Raw genomic sequence first — 16,254 nt, 5'->3', positions numbered from 1 at the left:
TTAATACTACAAGTTTTTACTAAAAGTTTATAACTAATACTAATATTAAATATATAGTTTACAACTAATATTAATATATAACTTATAACTATACCAATAGTCTAATATTAAAACTATTATATAGTCTAATATATTAATAAAAGTATAAAATAGATTATTTTAAATCGGTTTTTTTTTAAACAAATTTTTAATGACAAATTGTGAAACTTACATTTTAAAAAAACTAAAAAACCGGACCGGACCGAACCGGAAACCGGTAAAACCGGAAGTACCGGTTTAGGAGAGTAACTGGTGCATAATCAGTTTTGAAAAATGCAAAACCGGTACATACCAGTTCGGTTCTAGATTTTGTCCAAAACTGGACCGAACTGGATCGGTTACACCCCTAGTTGTGCATCTATTTTCACAATAAAGACCGTCATCCTAACTCAAGTCGCAATACGAAAATATCATAAAGAATTAGTCACCGATGTACTTAGTTTTATATAAATTTAATGGGTTTGGTAATTCTCCACTGCATCCTGTCTCCATTTGCATCATTTTCACGAAAGCTGAGTGATTTATAAGTCAGAAACTTTAATTGGTGATAATTAACTCTTTTTTGTTATTATTATGTCTAACTTTCTAGTAATCGTGGAATTCGTGGGCAGGGGATTGGTGAAGGGAATCTTCTTTGGTGACCGATTAAGATTATAATCATTACATCATTATAAGTAGAAAATTCAGAATATTGAGCATACATTGTTGATTGTTGCCACTCGGTGAAGGCACATGAAAAAAACCATAGTGGCAATTAGTGCTACCACAAGCATACAAGAGTTTGCTGTATTTTTCATTCACTTTTCATTGTTCTTCTATAGTTTTTCATGAGTCTTCACAAATATATTTCTAGGTATTTTTCCTTTTTCATTGTTTCTTGTTCACGTATGCCTTCTGCATGACCTTTTCTATCTCCTGCAATAACGGATTATTTGTAAGTTAAGAAAATATTGGAAGGAGAGTGTAACACCCCAAATTTATAATAGAAAGCACATATAGAAATTCCCTTGAAGGGGGCGCCTCCAGGAAGAGATGAGAGAGTAGGGAAAGAGAAGATAGAAGGGAAAAGTTAGGTTGTCATGTATATTTTCGATAAACCCTTTCTGTAGCTACAGTACCCTTATAACAGACTCTTACAACAAAGTAAAGAAAATGCCTCAGCCTGGTACAAACTGGACTCTAACTGAAAGCAACACAAATAATCAATTAAAAGAAAGGAAATAAACCCCAACAACCTTGGGCTCCCCTGCGGCCCATAACTTTGGTTCTTTACTCATAGCCCCTACGTGAATGGCCCTGGCCTGATGTCCAGCCCATGTGCTTCTTCCCACAGAAGCCTCTTAGTCAAATTGAAGTGAAGACTTCAGTTCAGTTCTTCCTTCGTGTCTCGATAGTTCCCTGCACGTGGGTTAGGGTTGCAACCGTAACCTTTCCTTGCTACCGCTGCTCTGATCTCCACTGCCTGAAGGAGCTCTGACCGAGGTTTATTACATACCATCCCCCTTAAAACACTTTGCCTGCAAGGTGAGAGAAGTCATCTTTTAGCTTTGAATAAACCTCCCATGTTGCATCTACTGCGTCTTGGCCAAGCCAATGGGTAAGAAGCTCTACTCTTGCATTATTCCCTACTTTTTTCATGTGCATCCTAAGGATCTCGGTGGGCTCTGGGTGTATAACTCCATTGCTGTCAATTGGTGGTAGGGTTGGAAGTGCCGTGACCTTAGATCCGATTTTCAATTTGAGTTGGGACACTTGAAATGTTGGGTGGATCCTAGATTATGGAGGGAGAGCAAGCTTCAACGCAACACTGCCTATCTTTTGCAATATTTGAAATGGTCCAAAGAACCGAGGTGCAAGTTTGAGGCTACAGTGATGGGCTATGCTGGTTTGACGGTATGCTGCAACTTGAGGTAGACCCATTCACCCACTTGAAACACCCTTTCTTTTCTTTTTAAGTCTGAATACATCTTCATGCGATTTTGGGCTTGTTGTATGTTGTGTTTAAGAAGCTTGGTGATGTGGTCTTTGTTGCGTAGGGTCTGGTCTATTGAGTCCACCTGAGCTGTGTCAGGGATGTAGTCTAGAATCTGAGGTGGAGGGTAGCCATAAAGTGCCTCAAATGGCGTAAGCTTGGTGGATAAGTGTTGAGTGGAGTTATACCACCACTCGGCAAGGGAAATCCACAGGGACCATTCCTTTAGTGATTTAGGTAAGGGTCATTGAACCATGCCCTTGAGTTTCTCAAGGTCCGCCTTCACACCATCATCTGAGATTAGATGGCCAAGATAGGCTACTTCCTTGCACCCAAAGTGGCACTTAGAATGTTTTGCAAAGAGCTTGTGCTGGGCCAGCATCTCTAGAGTGAGTTGTAGGTGAGTTACATGCTCTTTTATAATGTGCTATACATAAGAATATCGTCAAAAAGTACAAGAATAAATTTTCTTAGAAAGGGGTGGAATACCTCGTTCATAAGACTTTGGAAAATGGAGGGGGCGTTAGTGAGCCCAAAAGGCATAACTAGAAACTCATAGTGGCTCTCATGAGTTCTAAAAGCAGTTTTGGCTACATCCTCGGGCTTAACTCAGATTTGATGGTAGCCGGATCTTAAATCTAGCTTTCAAAAGATAACAACACCTTGGAGTTCATCCATTAGTTCTTCGACCGTTGGTATAGGAAACTTATATTTAATTGTCATGTTGTTCAACCCCTTGTAATCCACACACAATCGCCAGGTTCCATCCGCCTTCCTTACTAACAAGACGAGAGAGGAGTAGGGACTTTGGCTTGGCTGTGTAACTCCTGTTTTCAATAGTTCCTGGACTATCTTTTCAATTTCATCTTTCTGGTAGTAGGGATAACGGTAGGGCCTTATGGAGATGGATTTTGTGTTGGGTATGAGGTTTATAGAGTGGTCATGGGTTCGTGGGTGTGGTAGACCTTTTGGCTCGGAAAACACATCGCCAAACTGATTTAATAAGACTTGAATAGCTACTGGAGTTTGTGAGGCAGGTTGTTGTGTACTGCCATTTTCTACTTCTAAGAGTTGCAGAATCACTCCCTTGTTTTCCAGCTTTTGGAGGGTATGTAAGGACCCCTCCTCAATCAACTGCACTGTTGTAAGTCCTTGCAACAAAACTTTTTATTTCCATAACAAAACTTCATGGTTAGCTTCTCAAAATCCCACAAAACAGTACCCAACTCCCTTAGTCATTTCATTCCTAACACCATATCACATCCAGCTAAGACCAGAATATGCACTTCCAAACGGAATGCAGTCCCCTGAATTATGATCCTTAAGTCATTGCACCTCCCTTCACTCGGAAATAAGGTCTCCATTGGCCACCCTCACCTTGACTTTTTCCAAGTTATCCACAAGCAAGTTGGATTTTTTTAGGATTGCCGGGTCCAAAAAATTATGTGTAGACCCTGTGTCTATTAATATAGTGACCCATTGATTTCCAACTCTTCCTTTCACCTTCATGGTACGTGGGTTATGAGATCCACTTATTGCATGTAATGAAATTTTAGGATTAGTTTTAGCCATTGACATGTCAAAAACAACTTGGTTTTCTTCCTCTTCGTCACCCATTTCCTCCTCGAAACTCCCACTAATGTCACTATCCAACAACACTTCTTCCAATAAATACAGTTTGAGATTTTGACATCTATGCCCTGTAATCCATTTTGCATCACTAATGGTAACAAAACCCTTTCTCTCTTCTTTCTTTCATCTGGGTTTGGCTTATTTTATGGATGGGAAAGGTTGGTGTGTTTGGGTGGCGTTTGCTGGGTTCGGTTTGGTAACTATTTGGGGTTTTTAAGATTCCCGGGTCAGGTGAATAGTTTACTGGATCTTGGGTTTCTTTTGGAAAGGTTAACTTTTTCTTCTTGTATTTTGGCTAGACTATAGACTATGGATAGGTTGGTGGGATTGAACAGTCGTATTGATAACCGTATCTCATCCCTTAAGCCGCTTAAAAAGCAACTTAATTTGTAGGTGTCGGATAGACCTTGTAATCTATTAGATAACGTTTCAAACCTTGCCTGGTAGTCCTCTACTGTCCCAGTTTACCTCAACCTAGTGAGGGCTTCCATAGGGTCATCGTATGCATTAGGTCCAAACCTTATTAACACTGCCGTAGTAAATGAGTCCCCATCTCAGGTTTGAGTTGTGGCTTCCATTTCTTGGAACCAAATGAGGGCTTTTCCCTCGATGTGAAAAGAGGCATGCCTCAATAGTTGATGTGGCAGTGTATTATGAAAATGAAAATATGATTAACTTTGTAAATCCAACCTGTAGGGTCTTCACCATTGAAGACAGGGAAGTCCAACCTTACTGTTCTGGTCTGCATGTCGCCTGGGTGAGTTTGGTGCGACGGTGGTTCCTTCTGCTTTTGATGTTGGTGGTTATGTTGCTGAAAATGCTGCTGTTGGAAAGTATGTTGCACCTGCAGATTTTCATTTTCTTGCCTCAACTGGTCACTTGAAGAAGAATCCCGAGAAATGCTATTTGTATTTCTTTTCTTGATTTCCCTTGTTAGGTTCGCTAGTTGTTGTACTATATATTGCCTCATTTTGTCTTTTGAGATTAGACATTTATGTTTCTAGGTGTGCGAACTTAGCATCAGATGTCTTTTTCATCTCATCGTATTGGGACTCTGTAGCTTTTTTTAGGGCAGTCAGTCCATCTTGTCGTTGGGTGAATCTTGTCCCTTCAGTCATCTTAATATATAGCAGTGCATAGTGATCGATGACTCTCAATACCACTTGTAACACCCCAGATTTATAATAGAAAGCACACAAAGAAACTCCCTTGAAGGGGGCGCCTCCAGGAAGAGATGAGAGAGTAGAGAAAGAGAAGATAGAAGAGCAAAGTTAGGTTTTCATGTATATTTTCGATAAAACCTTTCTGCAGCTACAGTACCCTTATAACCGACTCCTATAGCAAAGTAAAGAAAATGCCTCAACCTTGTACAAACTGGACTCTAACTGAAAGCAACACAAATAAGAAGTTAAAAGAAAGAAAATAACACCAACAACCCCGGCTCCCCTGCATCCCATAACTTTGGTTCTTTACTCATAGCCCCTATGTGAATGGCCCTGGCTCGAAGTCTAGGCCGTGTACTTCTTACCACAGAAGCCTCTTAGTCAAACTGAAGTGAAGACTTCAGTTCAGTTCTTCCTTCGTGTCCCGATAGTTCCCTAATCCTAACCCTTCCTCGTTGCCGCTGCTCTGATCTCCACCGCCTGAAGGAGCTCCAACCGAGATTTGTAATAGGGAGACCATGCATTTATATCTATGCGTGTGACGAGAAGAAAATTAAGAAGTTGATATGATATTTAACACCCTTAGTTACAATTTTGAAACCACAATAACTCTCGTTGCATTTGAAGGGCTGCTCCTGATCATACGCCATTCAGTTGATCTAAAGAAGGCAATTGTCCATGATGATTGCCTTGTAAGACAAAATTTACTTTTTTTCTTCTTCGTCTTTGTTTTTTTTTTTTTTTTTTTTTTTTTTTTTTTTTTTTTTTTTTTTTGCATATGCTATTGCATTTAATTCCCTTTGAAATTGTGATCCGTTAGATAATATTAACAAGAAAAGTGGTCGTATTTCCAGCAAATATGAGGAGATATGTGCATAACTGCTAACACCTATTAACAAGAAAAGTGGTCGTATTTCCAGCAAGTGGAAGAGTTATATATGTTGCATAACTGCTAACACCTATTTCAAGGAAGAGGTTTGGGTCCTATGGTCCTCCGGGCGCTGTAGTACCGAGCTTTTCTTGATGATTGCTCATTGTAGCAGTCTGCCTAGCTAGGTAGCATAAGCAATACATTAGCATTTCATACAGTACTGCAGGTTCTCCAAATGGAATCTTTTGTTTTGAATTACTTGAAGTTTGAAATGTCGGCAGCCCCAACAACCAAATGTTTCTTGGTGGTTTTTAACAAATTCGAGCTGTTCAAGATAGTGCCTATTTATTTGACACATGATGTTGTTCAAGGTAGTGACTAATTGTGATTCATTCTTTAGGCGAATTGTTTGCTCAGCTCAAAGGTTCAATGAGGTATCTTTCTCATCATTTTAATTACCTTCTTTACAGGGGTGGTTTTTAACAAATTCGAGCCTGGTTATTCATACTTTTCCCTTCTCAGAGACCATGGGTATGTGTGCGATGATAGATTTTGTTGTCTATTTCTTGTTGTTTAAGGTTATTATTGTTTCTTAAGATGGTTTCGTTTTCAATCTGTTGCAGAATCCCACCTTGCAGCATTACCCACTTTATCACCCTTCTCACACATGCAAGAAACAGTGTGATAGATCTCCAATACCGCCTCATGTGCTGTGACAGCCATAATTTTAGTTTACCTACTGTCTGGAAGAAATACATGAGTTAACATAAGACGAGCAAAATCTCTCTCTCTCTCTCTCTCTCTCTCTCTCGATCCATTTTTTTCTTTTTCCTTTTCTTTTTCACCCCCATATTGTATAATGCTTTCATTCCCAGCTTGATTTCTTAGTTAATGCAGTACATCAATGCATGACTAATTTGTGCATAATATTGGGGTTTCTACTGAATCTACAGTTTCACTTAAGACTCCTAAATTGGATGAGATGCAATAATATTCATGTTATCCTGGAGTTAAACTTTTGCATGCAGCTTGTTTTTCGTTTTTCTTCCCATAATTTTCCTTTCATTAATGGTCGTGAACGGGCATAAAAATGGGTCCAGGTTTCCACACTATCCATGTTTATCCTATCCTTGATGATGTGAAAAATTGTTGTTTACTCAAGTACCCTGCTCTCTGCTGACACATATTACAAATCAAATCTTACGATGTAAACGTTGTACTCTACACGAAATATGAAATAGGTAATAAAATTGAACTTTTATAATGACCCAAAATAAAAATGATAGACCTTTTTCTCTTGTACCCTTTTCAACTGGGTTATCGACTTGTACTCTCTCTAGTTATACTTCGGTTATTCGGCAGCTTTTTCATCTTGGCAACTCTCATAAACACCGCTTCAAGCTTGGGTTGCCCTAATTAACTTACACTCTCACCGACAACTTTCATGTTTTTTTCTCATTCTCAACAGTACTCTAATCATTTCTAATTTCTGCTTAATGGGACGACATAAAAATCGATTTTGGCTCGATCGCTTGTTTTTCAGGGGTTTGTTTTTGTTTGCAAAGTTTGGAAATATTTTTTAGAAATTATGAAGTTTGGAGTGCATTGATTTTGTAGATCATATTAGATCTTATTTTTTAGGTTTCCTTCATTTTCTTGATGACTCTTGCGCAAGAGTACTCTTTCATTTCATCATATTCAGACGTGATTACTCATCAGTTCACTTTGAAAAATGCATTGGAATTATATATTTTACATAAGACCAATTATTAAGGAGGTAGTCCACATGACGTTAAGTAGAGTTTGAACATAACTAAAAATAATCAAATTTACTTGTCTCCTCACCGCCGACTTTGTAAACTTTTTAAACTTTTAAGTGATGATCTTAGTACGTTCAGTGGTATCTGATGAAGTTTCGAGAGATACGGACACAGAGATCGATTCTTATTGCTGTCAAGGGAAAATTTTTCACACACATTTTCAATTGATTGTACACATACTCTATTCTAGGGAAGAAGACTAAAATTAAGCGTGACAGTTACAGCACATTTACATGTGATTGTTCCAGCTATTACAGAATATTTGTTTGATGTTACAAGCATATTTTCTGCCTATAAATCAGGTCTTGTACTGATCTTGAGCTTGATCTATAAAAATTTAAGAGATCAATTCAAATAGTGCAAACTGGCCGGATGGTTAATCAATACGTTGGTCAAAACCTAACACCAACTATATATATAGAGAGATTATTGGATTAAAGATGGAAGTTTAACTCATTTAATTAAACAAGCTGCTGTACTTAGATTAATTAAAAGTCATCATTGGCATACTATTTTAACCAGTTTGCACGACTCTCTCTCTCTCAGCTATTAGATAGGTGTTACCCATACATGAAGTAATAATCATGTACACCGAATACTACAGATCATCGAAAAAGCAAGGCCAAGACAATTAATTGGTGCAGTACCAGCAGGAAACTTGCTAGCAAATATTTCATCCTCTACTTTGTTACTAAAAATGGGGATACACCAATTAAACAACATATCAATCGATAGTAAAGGCGGCGGCTACAAAACAAAACAAACTAGGCCTATATATTTCACCCATGCATGAATCAGTAACTACAGAAACCAAGCTGCAGGTTGGCTACAACAATCATTAAGAGTAGAGTTGCAGATCAACATTCTCGAGACTTTTTATAATTAAGGAATATAAAAAAAGAGAACTGCTGATCAACCGGCAAATACAATATTCTTCAAGAAATGGTAGATCACAATCTTAATTCATCGCTAAGATCAATGTCCAATCTAATAGCGATTGGGCATTATGGGCTTATAAGACCCTTCAAGAAAATCTTCAACAACATTGGCAGCAACTGCAGCTATTGTAACGATGAGGCACCCGAAACTAAGGATTTGAAGACCAAGCCATCTTGCGCTCCACTTTGGTGTCCCCTTTTGCACGATATACATCTCTATTGGGAAGTAAATTACAATGGGCCAAAACGCCATAATCCGGACCAGTTTAAGCACGTCCAAAAATACGGCGAAAAACATTGATAACAAAGTGATCGTGGTCACGAAAAATGTCCTCCAAACCAACCGGAAGAGTTTGAGTTTGTAGGGGCCAAATCTCGGGATCCAGATTTCTTTTCCTTCGATGAATTCGTTGTTCGGGAATTTTCTTGACATGGAATTTTCAACCATGGCAAAAATGGGTTGGACAAAAATTTGATATCCGCCTGCAGCTTGGATTACCATGGCAACACTTGCTATGTTAATCAGCCAATACGGTTTATAGAAGCCGTCAGGGAGGAATTCGGGGGAGTCATCTCCGAAAGCAGCATAACCCATGCACGCATGAACCATGGAAATAATGGTTATGACTGCAACGCTTCGCCGAGTGGCCTTCTTCATTGTTTGGACCTCTGAGGGTGGGGATCCAACAGTGTCCTATTTTACAATTGGTTATATTCTACTCATAAATCACATTACAATAAATACTGTTTTTTTTACTGTTGTGGGGAAAAGTATAATATCCTTAGTGGGGAAAAAAAAAAAAAAATTCCTGACCAATTTGTGTCATGCGAACTTGTGACATATAATTAGTGAGGAAAGATCATTTATCCACCAAATCCATAAGTTATGGGAAAAACCTACTTTTTCTGATCACGACATCTTTAGTGGAGAAAAACTTTTATATTTCAAGACAAATAAGATCATCTTCATTGGCTTGGCTAAAGTCTAATGATAGTTAAATTTTAGCCAATATTTCCCAAAAAGCCACCACATTGGATTAGACATCTCTATAAAATTTTAAACTTTCACTACAGTGATTTTTCAAATTTGTAGGTGAACGGTACGTTAGCCAAACATTAAAATATTCAATTATCCCTCCTCTTACAAAATATGTAGGTATTTTTTGTAATTAAGAAATTTGGTTCGATTTATTATTATTAAATATAAAATGTGATAAAAATAAGTTAATTAGCTAATATTAATTAGAATATTAATTATTAAGTTAATTATAATGATAAGTTAATTATAATATAATTATTATTAATATTAATATTTAATGTTAATTTAATATTTAATAAATTTAATAAATATTAATTTAATTTAATTAGAATATAATTATTATTAATATTAAATTGGTAGAATTATAAAATGTGATGCAAATAAATTGAATAAAAAATTATTAATTAATAATATTTTACTATTATATAGAAAGTAAATGGCTAATCCAATGTGGAGATTGAATTTAATAGAATAGGCAAATGCAAAAAAAGTGATATTGGTTAAATTTTGAATATGAATTTGGTCAAGCCAATGAGAATGCTTTAAGGATGTCTCATCTAAAAAGAATAAAAGATCGATATTGGAAGTCATACATTTTGGACAAATGTATACCTGAATTTCAAGAAGAACACTGGAGAAATCGTATGCTTGAGCTATATCCCCTATCGCTGTAAAGATCATCCATGTCTTTTGAGCTCGAGTCACTTGAGGGCCAATGCTCATTCCAGTCAGGCTTCCTTTGATCATTCCATTTTCTAGTAATTATATATGCATGGTAAAGCATAAACCATCACAAGATTAAGTACTACTTCACAAAAAAAAAAAAAGTCAGAATTTAAAAGAATGATAATAATTATAGTAGTTATATAAACCTGCTACTTTAGCAATAGCAAGGAAAAGACCAATTGGTGAATAAAGTAGGAACATCACAAGACAGAGAACCGTGAGCCACCGCAGCTGATGAAAATTGGGAATTTGTGAGAGAAATATTTGAAAGACGCCGAATGCGATGTAATGTGGTTTTCGATAAACATAGCAAGGCTCCTCGTCATAAATGCTGTGGCATTTAGCAAACCAGTTGATATCCCTGTTTCAATCAACCCGGCCAAAAGACCCATCAGCATCGTACATGCTGTCCCAAACACCAACTTCTATAGCGGCAAATTAATTGAAATCAGATATATGTATGGTTTCAAACGTACGCCATCCTTTTGGATACTGATGCTGTGAACTCACTAGTAACTATACAAAGGCTCAGGTACTGAATTACCCAACATATTTTGAGCACGATCGAACCATCTAGAAAGACCACAAAAGAGAAAAGTACTCAAAATTCATGAATACAAACTGCATATATATATGAGAACTGCTATAGTCACAAATAGATTACACAAAAGTAATTCTATATATTGATGTGATTTCATGTGATCTGTTAGATCTATTTTATAATAAAAGTAACTTTACAATTTGACAAACTATATAAAAACACGTTAGTTTGTGAGATTAATTTTTTATATGTAATCGATTTGTGGCTTAAGTATATATATATATATAGCAAAATCTAAGTACATACGTACCGAAGTTGGATCGAATGGCATTCATGTAAGTCGGGTTTCTCTTGCCAGTGGCAGGTGAACGATAGGAGGCGCAGAGGATGGTGGAGACAAAGTAAGTAATCAAGGAGAACAAGATTACCACGAAAGGACCAGCAATCCATCCAAGCTGAGCCATGTCCCACGCGAAGTTCAGGACAACAGGACCCGTCACAGCTGTAGCTATGTAAGCACTTGCTGTCCAAACCGTCCCTGATTTACAAGAAAAACATCAAATTAAGCATTGGTAAGTTTGAAAAGAAAATACAGATCAGAAAAGATGATCATGTTAAGCACTTTACCGGTTCGCTTGGGATTGTCATCGGCGTCGAAGCTCTTGGAGCTGCCTATGGGGAGCAAGTCGTGGTCTGAAAGATGGTTAGTCGTTATTTGTGCAGTGTTCTCAACCATCTTTGATATGAAACCTAGCTCAACGTCTTTTCCAGTATCTATGCGCTGTCTAGCATGCAAAACCTAGCAACTTAAAAAGAAGAGTTGAAGAAATTACAGGAAAAAGAGAAGTTTCTTCCCAGAAACGTACTGAGTAGATTCAGAAGTTTCGGGAAGCCGAAGGTGTGATTCGAAAAGACTCGAGTGTGAGGGGGAGAAATAAATGCTCTATTCTTTTGTGTTTGGCTGTGCAAAACATAAGAAAGAAGGGATTATCTTTCTCGTCTTCAAAGAATGCTGGATTATCTTTCTCGTCTTCAAAGAATGCCATGTCTGGAGATTTATAGATCTAGATATCGGTCCCAAAGCAAACTTCATACTGAATTTCTCGGATCCCTCAGGATCACGTCGCAAACGGGACCACGCGTAAAAAACGCGTGCAACCTCGGACAGCGGAGGACGTCATGACCAACGTCCTTGTTTCAAGGAACGACTTCTTCGTGACAACTTCTTGTTTAAATAGATTATCAACTTCTTAATATATATTTGCTTCCTTTGTTTTTTAGGAACTTGTTTGCATTTTGTATTGTCCTTTAGTCCTTAAGGAAAAATATGCAGCTTCGTTTTTTTTAATAACCAATCCTGATTTTAGACTTTTCAACTAAGACTGCTGCTAGCTAGGGTGCATGGTGCGCGGGTTCTATTGCTGAAGTATGTTCTTACGAGTCTTTCCATTTATTTGCTTTCAATTGTTCATGTGCGTCTTTTAGTGATGAAGAGCATTAGTAGGAGTAATTTTAGTAATTTCTTTTGGAGTGTGAAAGATGGGAAGCCAAAGAAACATCAGAGGTCTTGAGATAAAATTTGTTTGCCGACGGTAGAAGGGGGTTTGGGCTTAAGAAACTTTGATGATATTAAAAAATCTTTATTTATGAAATTTGTTTGGAAGATTATGTCTGAAGACTCTCTATGGGCTACATTTTTCTGTGCCAATTAAATATGTCAAAATCACCATATTTTGCTTTTGGAACATGGGAAGGGTTCTCGGTTTTGGAGGATGGTCCACTCATGTATCCCGGATGTCCTGAATTTCTCAAAGTGGATAGTTAGAAGGGAAATGTGGCTTTTTGGATGGATAATTGGGCGGATGATAGTCCCCTAGGATATGTTGTTCCTGTTGTGGGAAATCCTAATTTACTAGTGAAGGAATGCACCCTTGTGTTCCTAAAAAAATTTATGTCACCATGTGGAAGGCTTTTAACAACTCTCTAAGTGTTGATGATAAATTGAAGTTTGTTGGTATTCCAATCGTTTCTAAATGTAATTGTGGTTTGAAAGATGGGTATAAGAACTTAAACCATGTACTTGCAACTGGATAAATTGCACATAAAGTGTGGCAATATGCAGCAGTTCAGGTTGGGTTAGGAAGAGTGTCAGGTTCTACGTGGAAACACATTGTTGATGTCTGGTTGGTTAGGGCGTCAAGGAATTCTAAAATGGGGGATATTCTAGGCATATTGCCCTATTACCTAGCATTTGTGGCTTAGGCGTTGTCATGCTCAGATGGAAGGGATCCTTCAATTGTCGGAGTCGGTTTGGCTGCAAATTAAGTTTTGGATGGCGAGAATTGAGGAAAAATTAAAGGTTACAAAATTTTTTACTCCACATGATAAAGCTCTTCAGAGAGAGCTTAATATTCTTGTCCAGCCGCCAAAAAGGCCTATTTCTCTTAGTTTGTTGTATTACAAGAAAAATAGGTATTTGTAACCATTGTTTTGTGACAAAAATGACTATTTGCAACGAAAACAGACTAATTTTAGCTGAAAATAGTCATTTGGTAGGAAATAACTGGTCCCAAATAAGTAATTTTCTTGTAATACCTGGAGGTGTGTTACGAGAGACAGAAGGTAAATTAATTATGGCTTTCTCGGATGCTATTGTCATAGGCACTAATTAATAACTATGTTGAACTAATGGGTTTGTTAAAAATATGGGTGTTGTGCATCTTGATGTGGAGTTAGATTCTTTGTTGGTGGTCAAGTGAGTAAAGGAACAGAGATGTAAAAACTAGTATCTAGATGACTACTGGGATGAAGTCATGGATATTATCAAGGGGGTCGCAGTCCAAGTTTTTCACATTTTTAGAGAGGGGGATGTTTCGGCATATTTCCTGGCAAAGATGGGGGTCTTCTATGGATATTTTGTCTTGTCTTAAGGGCTCTTTGCATATAGAAAGACTAGGTCTTCCTATTATTCGATCTGCTTAGGCTTGATTTATTCTGTTACTGGCTCTGTTTTGTTTGCCTTACATGTTTTAATGTTTATCTGATTTTTTTGGTTGGCTTATATGGTATAGTGTTTGGTTTGTTTCTGGACTTTTTTTATACCTGGGTTTGAGTCTTTTTGAATATTTGTAACCCCAAGTATTTGACTTGTTTTGGTTCAGTGTCTAGGTTTTTTTTTTTTTTTTTTTTTTTTTTTTTTTTTTTTTTTTTTTTTTTTTTAGGCCTGGGTTATGGTCTAATTTCCTGAATATTTGTAACCCCCAAATCTCTAGTTGTAACCACGGTTTTCCTTCGCTATTAGTGAGTGCTATCAATAAAATTGGGGTATTTTCCTCTTCTTAAAAACAAAAAAAGTTCATGCCGCCCAGGCATGTTTCAATTTTTTTTTTTCATATTTTTAGTTTTTAATATTTTTGAAAAAATAAAAATATATCAATACACTAATTATAATTTCTTCTTTAATTAATAAATAAATAAATTAATTTTAAAAAAATTAAATACATAAATAATCAAAATGAGAGAATAAAATAAAATGACATATTAACATTATTCCTTCAACTAATCAATAGTAGTACTTTTGTTGAACCTTAATTTTCGACAAAGCCACGTGACCGATATATTATTTAAGAGAAATTTTATTTGCAGTCTCTAAATGGGGATTACATATATAAGTCCTTCATTAAATGAAAAGAAATATCATTTTAATAATGATATTATTGTAATTTTAAAAAAATTAAAAATAAAATTAACTAGACTTGTAATACATATACATAGCATTGCTCATTATTTAAGTTTTACATTTCTAAAAAAAAAAAAAAAAATTAATATATTCAAGTTTTAACTGCATTTCACATTGCATCGGTCCAGTTGAAAAGAGCAACATGCCAACAGCTATATCGATGGTGATCACGTGGCTTGTTGGAAAGGTTTTGTAGGGCAGAAATGCTTTGCTGAAAAGAGCAACATGCCAACAGCTATATCGATGATCACGTGGCTGGTTGGGAAGGTTTTGTAATTTCTGAGTCCAAATTTGGGTCCCTCTCTCACTCTGTAGAAATGAAAAGGTTGGCTAAAATTTATATAATTGATATTAAAAATATCTCATATTGAATTAGATAAATTTAAAATAATTTAGATTTTTTTTACTGTAGTTGGCTAAAGATAGAGAACTATAATTGATTCATCAAATATTAAAATATTAATTTCTCACTCTAAAGAAAAATACTCTTTAGTTTGTAATTAAGAAATTTATATAGAAATTTAGATGGGTTTAATCAAATATAATATTAAATGACTTTTGAAAATATAGTTTTTTTAATATTAATTTAATTAGAATATAATTATCATTAACATTTAATTGGTAGAGTTACAAAATGCGATAAAAATAAATTAAATAAAAAAATTATTAAATTAATAATATTTTATCATTATATAGAGAGTAAATGAATAATTTAATGTGAAGATTGAATTTAAATAGAATAGATAAATATAAAAAAATATGATATTGATTAAATTTTGAATATAAATTTGACCAAATCAATAAAAATGTTCTAATAAACAATTAAGTATGCATTGCCAGAGAAGAAACTCGGATGATCAAATTTGAAGTTAGCTCATGGTACGATCAGTCTATTTAATTATGAGTGATACAACGCATATTATATATAAATTAGTTTAAACGGATTATATAAAAATGTAGAATTATGGATTATGTTGCCTTATTTTGTCTTCTCATTTTAGTCGCTTATAGATTTAATAGAATTAGTGGTTATTAGTATATTGGTATTTTTTTATTTTTAAAAAATATTTAAAATAAAAAGCAAAAGAAAATGTATAACTTGTTATTAATTTATTTTTTTATAGTAAAAAAAAAAATTTAAATTGAGCATGTCTCCTTGAGTGGCAAGATATCTCTTTTTTGAAATAAAAAATAAGGGTGAAATCAAATTAATTTACACACACACAACAGTCAACACACGTACAGTACATGACATATATATAAATTACCTATATATAAGAATATTGCACCGAATTTCATTTTCAAGTAATGTTATACATCACTCTCATCTTATTTTAATTATACTAAATAGTATGTAGCACATTCATTATTATTAGATGATAAAAAATATATAATAAATAATTATTTAATGATGATAAATATATCAAATAATCTTATTTAATAGGACGAAAGTAGAATTATAGTATAGTGTATAAAATTTTCCTTCATTTTCTAACCCTTTATATTCTTTACATATTGATTTATGATTTTTTTTTTCTTTCAAGTTATAAAGTAATTAAACGCCCATTTCACCCATGAATAGGGGTGTGCAATTGCCCGCCCAACACAGTTTTTGGCCCGTCTGGTCATAGCCCGCAACAATTGCCAGTGCAATATAATCCGATCCAACCCGACCCGACACGGACCATTCGGGTCAGGTAAAAAAAAATGATTAGAAATGCCATTCTCTTTTATTTGTAAAACGCATCCAGATATAAGTTATAATATCATATAA

At 35.5% G+C, this 16,254-nt stretch overlaps 1 protein-coding gene across 1 annotated transcript; it reads right to left on the bottom strand.

The window, feature by feature from the left end:
- Positions 1 to 8,252: 8,252 nt before the first annotated feature.
- On the bottom strand, positions 8,253 to 11,733 carry LOC121244052 (amino acid permease 3-like). The gene is made up of 6 exons (XM_041142095.1): positions 11,369 to 11,733; positions 11,052 to 11,279; positions 10,677 to 10,773; positions 10,347 to 10,561; positions 10,087 to 10,229; positions 8,253 to 9,129 (listed from the first exon to the last, which is right to left on the bottom strand). Exons 1-6 carry the CDS (start codon positions 11,475 to 11,477, stop codon positions 8,485 to 8,487), a joined length of 1,437 nt encoding a protein of 478 aa, XP_040998029.1. The 5' UTR covers positions 11,478 to 11,733; the 3' UTR covers positions 8,253 to 8,484.
- Between the last annotated feature and the right edge of the window lie 4,521 nt (positions 11,734 to 16,254).

Source organism: Juglans microcarpa x Juglans regia, chromosome 8S (genome assembly GCF_004785595.1).
Source record: "Juglans microcarpa x Juglans regia isolate MS1-56 chromosome 8S, Jm3101_v1.0, whole genome shotgun sequence".
Taxonomy (NCBI): Eukaryota; Viridiplantae; Streptophyta; class Magnoliopsida; order Fagales; family Juglandaceae; genus Juglans; species Juglans microcarpa x Juglans regia.
Note: the sequence above shows the minus strand (reverse complement) of the source record. Positions and strands in the feature narration are given on the sequence as shown.

What these genes read in the sequence shown, in the direction of transcription:
- LOC121244052 (XM_041142095.1), bottom strand. Translation starts at nt 11,477, where the DNA reads ATGGTTGAGAACACTGCACAAATAACGACTAACCATCTTTCAGACCAC. An exon ending in TGCCATTCGATCCAACTTCG is followed by an intron (nt 10,774 to 11,051) that starts GTACGTATGTAC and finishes TGGTCTTTCTAG; the next exon opens with ATGGTTCGATCGTGCTCAAA. An exon ending in GTGTTCTTCTTGAAATTCAG is followed by an intron (nt 9,130 to 10,086) that starts GTATACATTTGT and finishes ATTGTAAAATAG; the next exon opens with GACACTGTTGGATCCCCACC.